Source organism: Taudactylus pleione, unplaced genomic scaffold (genome assembly GCF_031769625.1).
Source record: "Taudactylus pleione unplaced genomic scaffold, aTauple2 ptg000693l, whole genome shotgun sequence".
Taxonomy (NCBI): Eukaryota; Metazoa; Chordata; class Amphibia; order Anura; family Myobatrachidae; genus Taudactylus; species Taudactylus pleione.
The window spans coordinates 504,085-516,805 of record NW_028285095.1 but is presented as its reverse complement, the minus strand read 5'-3'; the positions used below and the strand labels follow the sequence as shown (position 1 = coordinate 516,805).

At 49.6% G+C, this 12,721-nt stretch overlaps 1 protein-coding gene across 1 annotated transcript in view; it reads left to right on the top strand.

Moving 5' to 3' along the window:
* Positions 1-12,721, top strand: part of CLCN6 (Cl-/H+ antiporter 6) — a 117,050-nt gene that overhangs the window by 69,742 nt on the left and 34,587 nt on the right. Inside the window, exon 10 of the mRNA XM_088456258.1 lies at positions 10,631-10,763. Coding sequence (XP_088312384.1) covers positions 10,631-10,763 — 133 coding nt within the window. The remainder of the gene's footprint in view (positions 1-10,630; positions 10,764-12,721) is intronic.

Sequence of the window (12,721 nt, the reverse complement as noted above, 5' to 3'; positions counted from 1 at the left end):
GCTCGATACAGTACACAGCTTTCCTGCACATCCTCTCTGGCTACATAGGCTGTTTCCTAGCTAGATACAGTACACAGCTTTCCAGCACTTTCTCACTGGCTGCATATGCTGTTTCCTAGCTAGATACAGTACACAGCTTTCCTGCACTTCCTCACTGGCTACATAGGCTGTTTCCGTGCTAGATACAGTACAAAGCTTTCCAGCACTTCCTCTCTGGCTACATAGGCTGTTTCCGTGCTAGATACAGTTCACAGCTTTCCAGCACTTTCTCACTGGCTGCATAGGCTGTTTCCTAGCTAGATACAGTACACAGCTTTCCTGCCCTTCCTCTCTGGCTGCATAGAATGCTTCCGTGCTAGATACAGTACACAGCTTTCCTGTACTTCCTCTCTGGCTGCATAGGATGCTTCCGTGCTAGATACAGTACACAGCTTTCCTGCACTTCCTCTCTGACTACATAGGCTGCTTCCGTGCTAGATACAGTGCACAGCTTTCCTGCACTTCCTCTCTGGCTGCATCGGCTGTTTCCTAGCTAGATACAGTACACAGCTTTCCTGCACTTCCTCTCTGGCTACATAGGCTGTTTCCGTGCTAGATTCAGTACACATCTTTCCTGCACTTCCTCTCTGGCTACATAGGCTTTTTCCTAACTAGATACAGTACACAGCTTTCCTGTACTTACTCTCTGGCTACATAGGCTGTTTCCTAGCCAGATACAGTAGACAGCTTTCCAGCACTTTCTCTCTGGCTGCATAGAATGCTTCCATACTATATTCAGTACACAGCTTTCCTGTGCTTCCTCTCTGGCTACATAGGCTGTTTCCGTGCTAGATACAGTACAAAGCTTTCCTGCACTTCCTCTCTGGCTGCTTCCGTGCTAGATACAGTACACAGCTTTCCTGCACTTCCTCACTGGCTATATAGGCTGTTTCCTTGCTAGATACAGTACACAGCTTTCCTGCTCTTCCTCTCTGACTACATAGGCTGTTTCCTTGCTAGATACAGTACACAGCTTTCCTGCATTTCCTCTCTGGCTACATAGGCTGTTTCCGTGCTAGATACAGTACACAGCTTTCCAGCACTTTCTCACTGGCTGCATAGGCTGTTTCCTAGCTAGATACAGTACACAGCTTTCCTGCACTTCCTCACTGGCTACATAGGCTGTTTCCGTGCTAGATACAGTACAAAAGCTTTCCTGCACTTCCTCTCTGGCTACAAAGGCTGTTTCCGTGCTAGATACAGTACACAGCTTTCCAGCACTTTCTCACTGGCTGCATAGGCTGTTTCATACCTAGATACAGTACACAGCTTTCCTGCACTTCCTCTCTGGCTGCATAGAATGCTTCCGTGCTAGATACAGTACACAGCTTTCCTTCACTTCCTCTCTGGCTACATAGGCTGTTTCCTTGCTAGATACAGTACACTGCTTTCCTGCACTTCCTCTCTAACTACATAGGCTGCTTCCGTACTAGATACAGTGCACAGCTTTCCTGCACTTCCTCTCTGGCTGCATCGGCTGTTTCCTAGCTAGATACAGTACACAGCTTTCCTGCACTTCCTCTCTGGCTACATAGGCTGTTTCCATGCTAGATACAGTAAATAGCTTTCCTGCACTTCCTCTCTGGCTACATACGCTGTTTCCGTGCTATATTCAGTTCACAGCTTTCCTGCACTTCCTCTCTGGCTGCATAGGTTGCTTCCGTGCTAGATACAGTACACAGCTTTCCTGCACTTCCTCACTGGCTACATAGGCTGTTTCCGTGCTAGATACAGTACAAAGCTTTCCTGCACTTTCTCTCTGGCTACATAGGCTGTTTCCGTGCTAGATACAGTACACAGCTTTCCAGCACTTTCTCACTGGCTGCATAGGCTGTTTCCTAGCTAGATACAGTACACAGCTTTCCTGCACTTCCGCTCTGGCTACATAGGCTGTTTCCGTGCTAGATGCAGTACACAGCTTTCCTGCACTTCCTCTCTGGCTGCATAGAATGCTTCCGTGCTAGATACAGTACACAGCTTTCCTGCACTTCCTCTCTGGCTACATAGGCTGTTTCCGTGCTAGATGCAGTACACAGCTTTCCTGCACTTCCTCTCTGGCTGCATAGAATGCTTCCGTGCTAGATACAGTACACAGCTTTTCTACACTTCCTCTCTGGCTACATCGAATGCTTCTGTGCTATATACAGTACACAGCTTTCCTGCACTTCCTCTCTGGCTGCATAGAATGCTTCCGTGCTAGATACAGTACGCAGCTTTCCTGCACTTCCTCTCTGGCTACATAGGCTGTTTCCTAGCTAGATACAGTACAAAGCTTTCCTGCTCTTCCTCTCTGGCTGCTTCCATGCTTGATACAGTACACAGCTTTCCTGCACTTTCTCACGGCTATATAGGCTGTTTCCTTGCTAGATACAGTACACAGCTTTCCTGCTCTTCCTCTCTGACTACATAGGCTGTTTCCATGCTAGATACAGTACACAGCATTCCTGCACTTCCTCTCTGGCTACATAGGCTGCTTCCGTGCTAGATACAGTACACGGCTTTCCTGCACTTCCTCTCTGGCTACATAGGCTGTTTCCTAGCTAGATACAGTAAAAAGCTTTCCTGTACTTCCCCTCTGGCTGCATAGAATGCTTCTGTGCTAGATACAGTACACAGCTTTCCTGCACTACCTCTCTGGCTGCATAGAATGCTTCCATGCTAGATACAGTGCACAGCTTTCCTGCACTTCCTCTCTGGCTGCATAGAATGCTTCCGTGCTAGATACAGTTCACAGCTTTTCTGCACTTCCTCTCTGGCTACATAGGCTGTTTCCTAGCTAGATACAGTACAAAGCTTTCCTGCACTTCCTCTCTGCCTGCTTCCGTGCTTGATACAGTACACAGCTTTCCTGCACTTCCTCACTGGCTACATAGGCTGTTTCCTTGCTAGATACAGTACACAGCTTTCCTGCACATCCTCTCTGGCTACATAGGCTGTTTCCTAGCTAGATACAGTTCACAGCTTTCCTGCATTTCCTCTCTGGCTACATAGGCTGTTTCCTAACTAGATACAGTACACAGCTTTCCTGTACTTCCTCTCTGGCTACATAGGCTGTTTCCTAACTAGATACAGTACACAGCTTTCCTGCACATCCTCTCTGGCTACATAGGCTGTTTCCTAGCTAGATACAGTACACAGCTTTCCTGCACTTACTCTCTGGCTACATAGGCTGTTTCCTAGCTAGATACAGTACACAGCTTTCCTGCACTTTCTCTCTGGCTACATAGGCTGTTTCCATGCTAGATACAGTACACAGCTTTCCTGCATTTCCTCTCTCGCTACATAGGCTGTTTCCGTGCTAGATACAGTACAAAGCTTTCCTGCACTACCTCTCTGGCTACATAGGCTGTTTCCTAGCTAGATACAGTACACAGCTTTCCTGCACATCCTCTCTGGCTACATAGGCTGTTTCCTAGCTAGATACAGTACACAGCTTTCCTGCACTTCCTCTCTGGCTACATAGGCTGTTTCCTAGCTAGATATAGTACAAAGCTTTCCTGCTCTTCCTCACTGGCTACATAGACTGTTTCCTAGCTCGATACAGTACACAGCTTTCCTGCACTTCCTCTCTGGCTACATAGGCTGTTTCCGTGCTAGATACAGTACACAGCTTTCCAGCACTTTCTAACTGGCTGCATAGGCTGTTTCCTAGCTAGATACAGTACACAGCTTTCCTGCACTTCCTCTCTGGCTGCATCGGCTGTTTCCTAGCTAGATACAGTACACAGCTTTCCTGCACTTCCTCTCTGGCTACATAGGCTGTTTCCGTGCTAGATTCAGTACACATCTTTCCTGCACTTCCTCTCTGGCTACATAGGCTTTTTCCTAACTAGATACAGTACACAGCTTTCCTGTACTTCCTCTCTGGCTACATAGGCTGTTTCCTAGCCAGATACAGTAGACAGCTTTCCAGCACTTTCTCTCTGGCTGCATAGAATGCTTCCATACTATATTCAGTACACAGCTTTCCTGTGCTTCCTCTCTGGCTACATAGGCTGTTTCCGTGCTAGATACAGTACAAAGCTTTCCTGCACTTCCTTTCTGGCTGCTTCCGTGCTAGATACAGTACACAGCTTTCCTGCACTTCCTCACTGGCTATATAGGCTATTTCCTTGCTAGATACAGTACACAGCTTTCCTGCTCTTCCTCTCTGACTACATAGGCTGTTTCCTTGCTAGATACAGTACACAGCTTTCCTGCATTTCCTCTCTGGCTACATAGGCTGTTTCCTAGCTAGATACAGTACAAACCTTTCCTGCACATCCTCTCTGGCTGCATAGGCTGTTTCCGTGCTAGATACAGTACACAGCTTTCCTGCACTTCCTCTCTGGCTACATAGGCTGTTTCCGTGCTAGATACAGTACACAGCTTTCCAGCACTTTCTCACTGGCTGCATAGGCTGTTTCCTAGCTAGATACAGTACACAGCTTTCCTGCACTTCCTCACTGGCTACATAGGCTGTTTCCGTGCTAGATACAGTACAAAAGCTTTCCTGCACTTCCTCTCTGGCTACAAAGGCTGTTTCCGTGCTAGATACAGTACACAGCTTTCCAGCACTTTCTCACTGGCTGCATAGGCTGTTTCATAGCTAGATACAGTACACAGCTTTCCTGCACTTCCTCTCTGGCTGCATAGAATGCTTCCGTGCTAGATACAGTACACAGCTTTCCTTCACTTCCTCTCTGGCTACATAGGCTTTTTCCTTGCTAGATACAGTACACTGCTTTCCTGCACTTCCTCTCTAACTACATAGGCTGCTTCCGTACTAGATATAGTGCACAGCTTTCCTGCACTTCCTCTCTGGCTGCATCGGCTGTTTCCTAGCTAGATACAGTACACAGCTTTCCTGCACTTCCTCTCTGGCTACATAGGCTGTTTCCATGCTAGATACAGTACACAGCTTTCCTGCACTTCCTCTCTGGCTGCATAGGCTGTTTCCTAGCTAGATACAGTAAAAAGCTTTCCTGCTCTTCCTCTCTGGCTGCTTCCATGCTTGATACAGTACACAGCTTTCCTGCACTTTCTCACGGCTATATAGGCTGTATCCTTGCTAGATACAGTACACAGCTTTCCTGCTCTTCCTCTCTGACTACATAGGCTGTTTCCATGCTAGATACAGTACACAGCATTCCTGCACTTCCTCTCTGGCTACATAGGCTGCTTCCGTGCTAGATACAGTACATGGCTTTCCTGCACTTCCTCTCTGGCTACATAGGCTGTTTCCTAGCTAGATACAGTACACAGCTTTCCTGCACTTCCTCTCTGGCTGCATAGGCTGTTTCCTAGCTAGATACAGTAAAAAGCTTTCCTGTACTTCCCCTCTGGCTGCATAGAATGCTTCTGTGCTAGATACAGTACACAGCTTTCCTGCACTACCTCTCTGGCTGCATAGAATGCTTCCATGCTAGATACAGTGCACAGCTTTCCTGCACTTCCTCTCTGGCTGCATAGAATGCTTCCGTGCTAGATACAGTTCACAGCTTTTCTGCATTTCCTCTCTGGCTACATAGGCTGTTTCCTAGCTAGATACAGTACAAAGCTTTCCTGCACTTCCTCTCTGCCTGCTTCCGTGCTTGATACAGTACACAGCTTTCCTGCACTTCCTCACTGGCTATATAGGCTGTTTCCTTGCTAGATACAGTACACAGCTTTCCTGCACATCCTCTCTGGCTACATAGGCTGTTTCCTAGCTAGATACAGTTCACAGCTTTCCTGCATTTCCTCTCTGGCTACATAGGCTGTTTCCTAACTAGATACAGTACACAGCTTTCCTGTACTTCCTCTCTGGCTACATAGGCTGTTTCCTAACTAGATACAGTACACAGCTTTCCTGCACATCCTCTCTGGCTACATAGGCTGTTTCCTAGCTAGATACAGTACACAGCTTTCCTGCACTTACTCTCTGGCTACATAGGCTGTTTCCTAGCTAGATACAGTACACAGCTTTCCTGCACTTTCTCTCTGGCTACATAGGCTGTTTCCATGCTAGATACAGTACACAGCTTTCCTGCATTTCCTCTCTCGCTACATAGGCTGTTTCCGTGCTAGATACAGTTCAAAGCTTTCCTGCACTACCTCTCTGGCTACATAGGCTGTTTCCTAGCTAGATACAGTACACAGCTTTCCTGCACATCCTCTCTGGCTACATAGGCTGTTTCCTAGCTCGATACAGTACACAGCTTTCCTGCACTTCCTCTCTGGCTACATAGGCTGTTTCCGTGCTAGATACAGTACACAGCTTTCCAGCACTTTCTAACTGGCTGCATAGGCTGTTTCCTAGCTAGATACAGTACACAGCTTTCCTGCACTTCCTCACTGGCTACATAGGCTGTTTCCGTGCTATATACAGTACAAAAGCTTTCCTGCGCTTCCTCTCTGGCTACATAGGCTGTTTCCGTGCTAGATACAGTACACAGCTTTCCAGCACTTTCTCACTGGCTGCATAGGCTGTTTCATTGCTAGATACAGTACACAGCTTTCCTGCACTTCCTCTCTGGCTACATAGGCTATTTCCGTGCTAGATACAGTACACAGCTTTCCTGCACTTCCTCTCTGGTTACATAGGCTGTTTCCATGCTAGATACAGTACACAGCTTTCCTGCACTTCCTCTCTGGCTACATAGGCTGTTTCCGTGCTAGATTCAGTACACAGCTTTCCTGCACTTCCTCTCTGGCTGCATAGGTTGCTTCCGTGCTAGATACAGTACACAGCTTTCCTGCACTTCCTCACTGGCTACATAGGCTGTTTCCGTGCTAGATACAGTACACAGCTTTCCAGCACTTTCTCACTGGGTGCATAGGCTGTTTCCTAGCTAGATACAGTACACAGCTTTCCTGCACTTCCTCTCTGGCTGCATAGAATGCTTCCGTGCTAGATACAGTACACAGCTTTCCTGCACTTCCTCTCTGGCTACATAGGCTGTTTCCTTGCTAGATACAGTACACAGCTTTCCTGCACTTCCTCTCTGGCTACATAGGCTGTTTCCTTGCTAGATACTGTACACAGCTTTCCTGCACTTCCTCTCTGGCTACATAGGCTGTTTCCTAGCTTGATACAGTACACAGCTTTCCTGCACTTCCTCTCTGGCTGCATAGAATGCTTCCGTGCTAGATACAGTACACAGCTTTCCTGCACTTCCTCTCTGGCTGCATAGAATGCTTCCGTGTTAGATACAGTACACAGCTTTCCTGCACTTCCTCGCTGGCTACATAGGCTGTTTCCTTGCTAGATACAGTACACAGCTTTCCTGCACTTCCTCTCTGACTACATAGGCTGCTTCCGTGCTAGATACAGTGCACAGCTTTCCTGCACTTCCTCTCTGGCAACATAGGCTGTGTCCATGCTAGATACAGTAAACAGCTTTCCTGCACTTCCTCTCTGGCTACATAGGCTGTTTCCGTGCTAGATACAGTACACAGCTTTTCTGCACTTCCTCTCTGGCTGCATAGAATGCTTCTGTGCTAGATACAGTACACAGCTTTCCTGCACTTCCCCTCTGGCTGCATCGGCTGCTTCCGTGCTAGATACAGTACTCAGCTTTTCTGCACTTCCTCTCTGACTACATAGGCTGTTTCCTAGCTAGATACAGTACAAAGCTTTCCTGCACTTCCTCTCTGGCTGCTTCCGTGCTTGATACAGTACACAGCTTTCCTGCACTTCTAGGCTGTTTCCTAGCTAGATACAGTACACAGCATTCCTGCACTTCCTCTCTGGCTGCATAGGCTGCTTCCGTGCTAGATACAGTACACAGCTTTCCTGCACTTCCTCTCTTGCTGCATAGAATACTTCCATGCTAGATACAGTACACCGCTTTCCTGCACTTCCTCTCTGGCTGCATAGAATGCTTCCGTGCTAGATACAGTTCACAGCTTTTCTGCACTTCCTCTTTGGCTACATAGGCTGTTTCCTAGCTAGATACAGTACAAAGCTTTCCTGCACTTCCTCTCTGGCTGCTTCCGTGCTTGATACAGTACACAGCTTTCCTGCACTTCCTCACTGGCTATATAGGCTGTTTCCTTGCTAGATACAGTACACAGCTTTCCTGCACTTCCTCTCTGGCTACATAGGCTGCTTCCGTGCTGGATACAGTACACAGCTTTCCTGCACTTCCTCTCTGGCTGCATAGGCTGTTTCCTAGCTAGATACTTTACACAGCTTTCCTGTACTTCCTCTCTGGCTGCATAGAATGTTTCTGTGCTAGATACAGTACACAGCATTCCTGCATTTCCTCTCTGTCTACATAGGCTGTTTCCTAGCTAGATACAGTACACAGCTTTCCTGCACTTTCTCTCTGGCTACATACGCTGTTTCCATGCTAGACACAGTACACAGCTTTCCTGCATTTCCTCTCTCGCTACATAGGCTGTTTCCGTGCTAGATACAGTGCAAAGCTTTCCTGCACTACCTCTCTGGCTACATAGGCTGTTTCCTAGCTAGATACAGTACACAGCTTTCCTGCACTTCCTCTCTGGCTACATACGCTGTTTCCGTGCTAGATACAGTACAAAGCTTTTCTGCACTTCCTCTCTGGCTGCATAGAATGCTTCCATGCTAGATACAGTACAAAGCTTTCCTGCACTTCTTCTCTGACTACATAGGCTGTTTCCTAGCTAGATACAATACACAGCTTTCCTGCACATCCTCTCTGGCTACATAGGCTGTTTCCTAGCTAGATACAGTACAAAGCTTTCCTGCACTTCCTCACTGGCTACATAGGCTGTTTCCGTGCTAGATACAGTACACAGCTTTCCAGCACTTTCTCACTGGCTGCATAGGCTGTTTCATAGCTAGATACAGTACACAGCTTTCCTGCACCTCCTCTCTGCCTGCATAGAATGCTTCCGTGCTAGATACAGTACACAGCTTTCCTGCACTTCCTCTCTGGCTACATAGGCTGTTTCCTTGCTAGATACAGTACACAGCTTTCCTGCACTTCCTCTCTTGCTACATAGGCTGCTTCCATTCTAGATACAGTGCACAGCTTTCCTGCACTTCCTCTCTGGCTGCATCGGCTGTTTCCCAGCTAGATACAGTACACAGCTTTCCTGCACTTCCTCTCTGGCTACATAGGCTGTTTCCATGCTAGATACAGTAAACAGCTTTCCTGCACTTCCTCTCTGGCTACATAGGCTGTTTATGTGCTAGATTCAGTACACAGCTTTCCAGCACTTTCTCACTGGCTGCATAGGCTGTTTCCTAGCTAGATACAGTACACTGCTTTCCTGCACTTCCTCTCTGGCTGTATAGAATGCTTCCGTGCTAGATACAGTACACAGCTTTCCTGCACTTCCTCTCTGGCTGCATAGAATGCTTCCGTGCTAGATACAGTACACAGCTTTCCTGCACTTCCTCTCTTGCTACATAGGCTGTTTCCTTGCTAGATACAGTACACAGCTTTCCAGCACTTTCTCACTGGCTACATAGGCTGTTTCCGTGCTAGATACAGTACACAGCTTTCCAGCACTTTCTCACTGGCTGCATAGGCTTTTTCATAGCTAGATACAGTACACAGCTTTCCTGCACTTCCTCTCTGGCTGTATAGAATGCTTCCGTGCTAGATACAGTACACAGCTTTCCTGCACTTCCTCTCTGGCTACATAGGCTGTTTCCTTGCTAGATACAGTACACAGCTTTCCTTCACTTCCTCTCTGACTACATAGGCTGCTTCCGTACTAGATACAGTGCACAGCTTTCCTGCACTTCCTCACTGGCTACATAGGCTGTTTCCGTGCTAGATACAGTACAAAGCTTTCCTGCACTTCCTCTCTGGCTACATAGGCTGTTTCCGTGCTAGATACAGTACACAGCTTTCCAGCAATTTCTCACTGGCTGCATAGGCTGTTTCCTAGCTAGATACAGTACACAGCTTTCCTGCACTTCCTCTCTGGCTGCATAGAATGCTTCCGTGCTAGATACAGTGCACAGCTTTCCTGCACTTCCTCTCTGGCTACATAGGCTGTTTCCTTGCTAGATACAGTGCACAGCTTTCCTGCACTTCCTCTCTGACTGCATCGGCTGTTTCCTAGCTAGATACAGTACACAGCTTTCCTGCACTTTCTCTGGCTACATAGGCTGTTTCCATGCTAGATACAGTAAACAGCTTTTCTGCACTTCCCCTCTGGCTGCTTCCGTGCTACATACAGTACACAGCTTTCCTGCACTTCCTCACTGGCTATATAGGCTGTTTCCTTGCTAGATACAGTACACAGCTTTCCTGCTCTTCCTCTCTGACTACATAGGCTGTTTCCGTGCTAGATACAGTACACAGCATTCCTGCACTTCCTCTCTGGCTACATAGGCTGTTTCCGTGCTAGATACAGTACACAGCATTCCTGCACTTCCTCTCTTGCTGTATAGGCTGTTTCCTAGCTAGATACAGTACACAGCTTTCCTGCACTTCCTCTCTGGCTACATAGGCTCTTTCCGTGCTAGATACAGTACACAGCTTTCCTGCACTTTCTCTCTGGCTACATAGGCTGTTTCCTAGCTAGATACAGTACACAGCTTTCCTGCTCTTCCTCTCTGGCTGCATAGAATGCTTTTGTGCTAGATACAAAGCTTTAACTCGCTGTCTATTGGCTCCATTCTTAGGGACAAGAGGGACTTTGTGTCTGCGGGAGCGGCTGCCGGAGTAGCTGCTGCTTTCGGGGCTCCTATTGGGGGTACACTCTTCAGTTTAGAAGAAGGATCGTCTTTTTGGAATCAGGGGCTTACATGGAAAGTGGTGAGGAGGATATTATGCTTTATGGCAATTACTCCAGTTGTAACAGGATAATGTCTGTAAGCTCCGCAATTTACCCGACCACATGGAATCTTGCTTCTGGTGCATGGCCTGTTCCCGCCACCTGCGTCACACCTGCTGCATGGCCTGTTCCCGCCACCTGCGTCACACCTGCTGCATGGCCTGTTCCCGCCACCTGCGTCACACCTGCTGCATGGCCTGTTCCCGCCACCTGCGTCACACCTGCTGCATGGTCTGATCCCGACATCTGCGTCACACCTGCTGCATGGTCTGATCCCGTCATCTGCGTCACACCTGCTGCATGGTCTGATCCAGGCACCTGCGTCACACCTGCTGCATGGTCTGATCCCCGGCATCTGCGTCACACCTGCTGCATGGTCTGATCCCGTCATCTGCGTCACACCTGCTGCATGGTCTGATCCCCGGCATCTGCCTCACACCTGCTGCATGGTCTGATCCCGGCACCTGCCTCACACCTGCTGCATGGTCTGATCCCGGCACCTGCGTCACACCTGCTGCATGACCTGATCCCCGGCATCTGCGTCACACCTGCTGCATGGCCTGATCCAGGCACCTGCGTCACACCTGCTGCATGGTCTGATCCCGGCATCTGCGTCACACCTGCTGCATGGTCTGATCCTGTCATCTGCGTCATACCTGCTGCATGGTCTGATCCCCGGCATCTGCGTCACACCTGCTGCATGGTCTGATCCCCGGCATCTGCGTCACACCTGCTGCATGGCCTGATCCCCGGCATCTGCGTCACACCCGCTGCATGGCCTGATCCCCGGCATCTGCGTCACACCTGCTGCATGGCCTGATCCCCGGCATCTGCGTCACGCCTGCTGCATGGTCTGATCCCCGGCATCTGCGTCACACCCGCTGCATGGCCTGATCCCCGGCATCTGCGTCACACCTGCTGCATGGCCTGATCCCCGGCATCTGCGTCACGCCTGCTGCATGGTCTGATCCCCGGCATCTGCGTCACACCTGCTGCATGGTCTGATCCCCGGCATCTGCGTCACACCTGCTGCATGGCCTGATCCAGGCATCTGCGTCACACCTGCTGCATGGTTTGATCCCCGGCATCTGCGTCACACCTGCTGCATGGCCTGATCCCCGGCATCTGCGTCACACCTGCTGCATGGCCTGATCCCCGGCATCTGCGTCACACCTGCTGCATGGTCTGATCCCGGCATCTGTGTCACACCTGCTGCATGGTCTGATCCCCGGCATCTGCGTCACACCTGCTGCATGGTCTGATCCCGGCATCTGCGTCACACCTGCTGCATGGCCTGATCCCCGGCATCTGCGTCACACCTGCTGCATGGCCTGATCCCCGGCATCTGCGTCACACCTGCTGCATGGCCTGATCCCCGGCATCTGCGCCACACCTGCTGCATGGATTGATCCCCGGCATCTGCGTCACACCTGCTGCATGGCCTGATCCCCGGCATCTGCGCCACACCTGCTGCATGGTCTGATCCAGGCATCTGCGCCACACCTGCTGCATGGCCTGATCCCCGGCATCTGCGTCACACCTGCTGCATGGTCTGATCCCGGCATCTGTGTCACACCTGCTGCATGGCCTGATCCAGGCATCTGCGTCACACCTGCTGCATGGTTTGATCCCCAGCATCTGCGTCACACCTGCTGCATGGCCTGATCCCCGGCATCTGCGCCACACCTGCTGCATGGTCTGATCCAGGCACCTGCGTCACACCTGCTGCATGGCCTGATCCCGACATCTGCGTCACACCTGCTGCATGGCCTGATCCCGTCATCTGCGTCACACCTGCTGCATGGTCTGATCCCCGTCATCTGCGTCACACCCGCTGCACAGCCTGATCCCCGGCACCTGCCTCACACCTGCTGCATGGTCTGATATCCGGCATGTAAGGCTCTGTGTTAGGATAGCACGTCACCCGTTCCCATTTGCT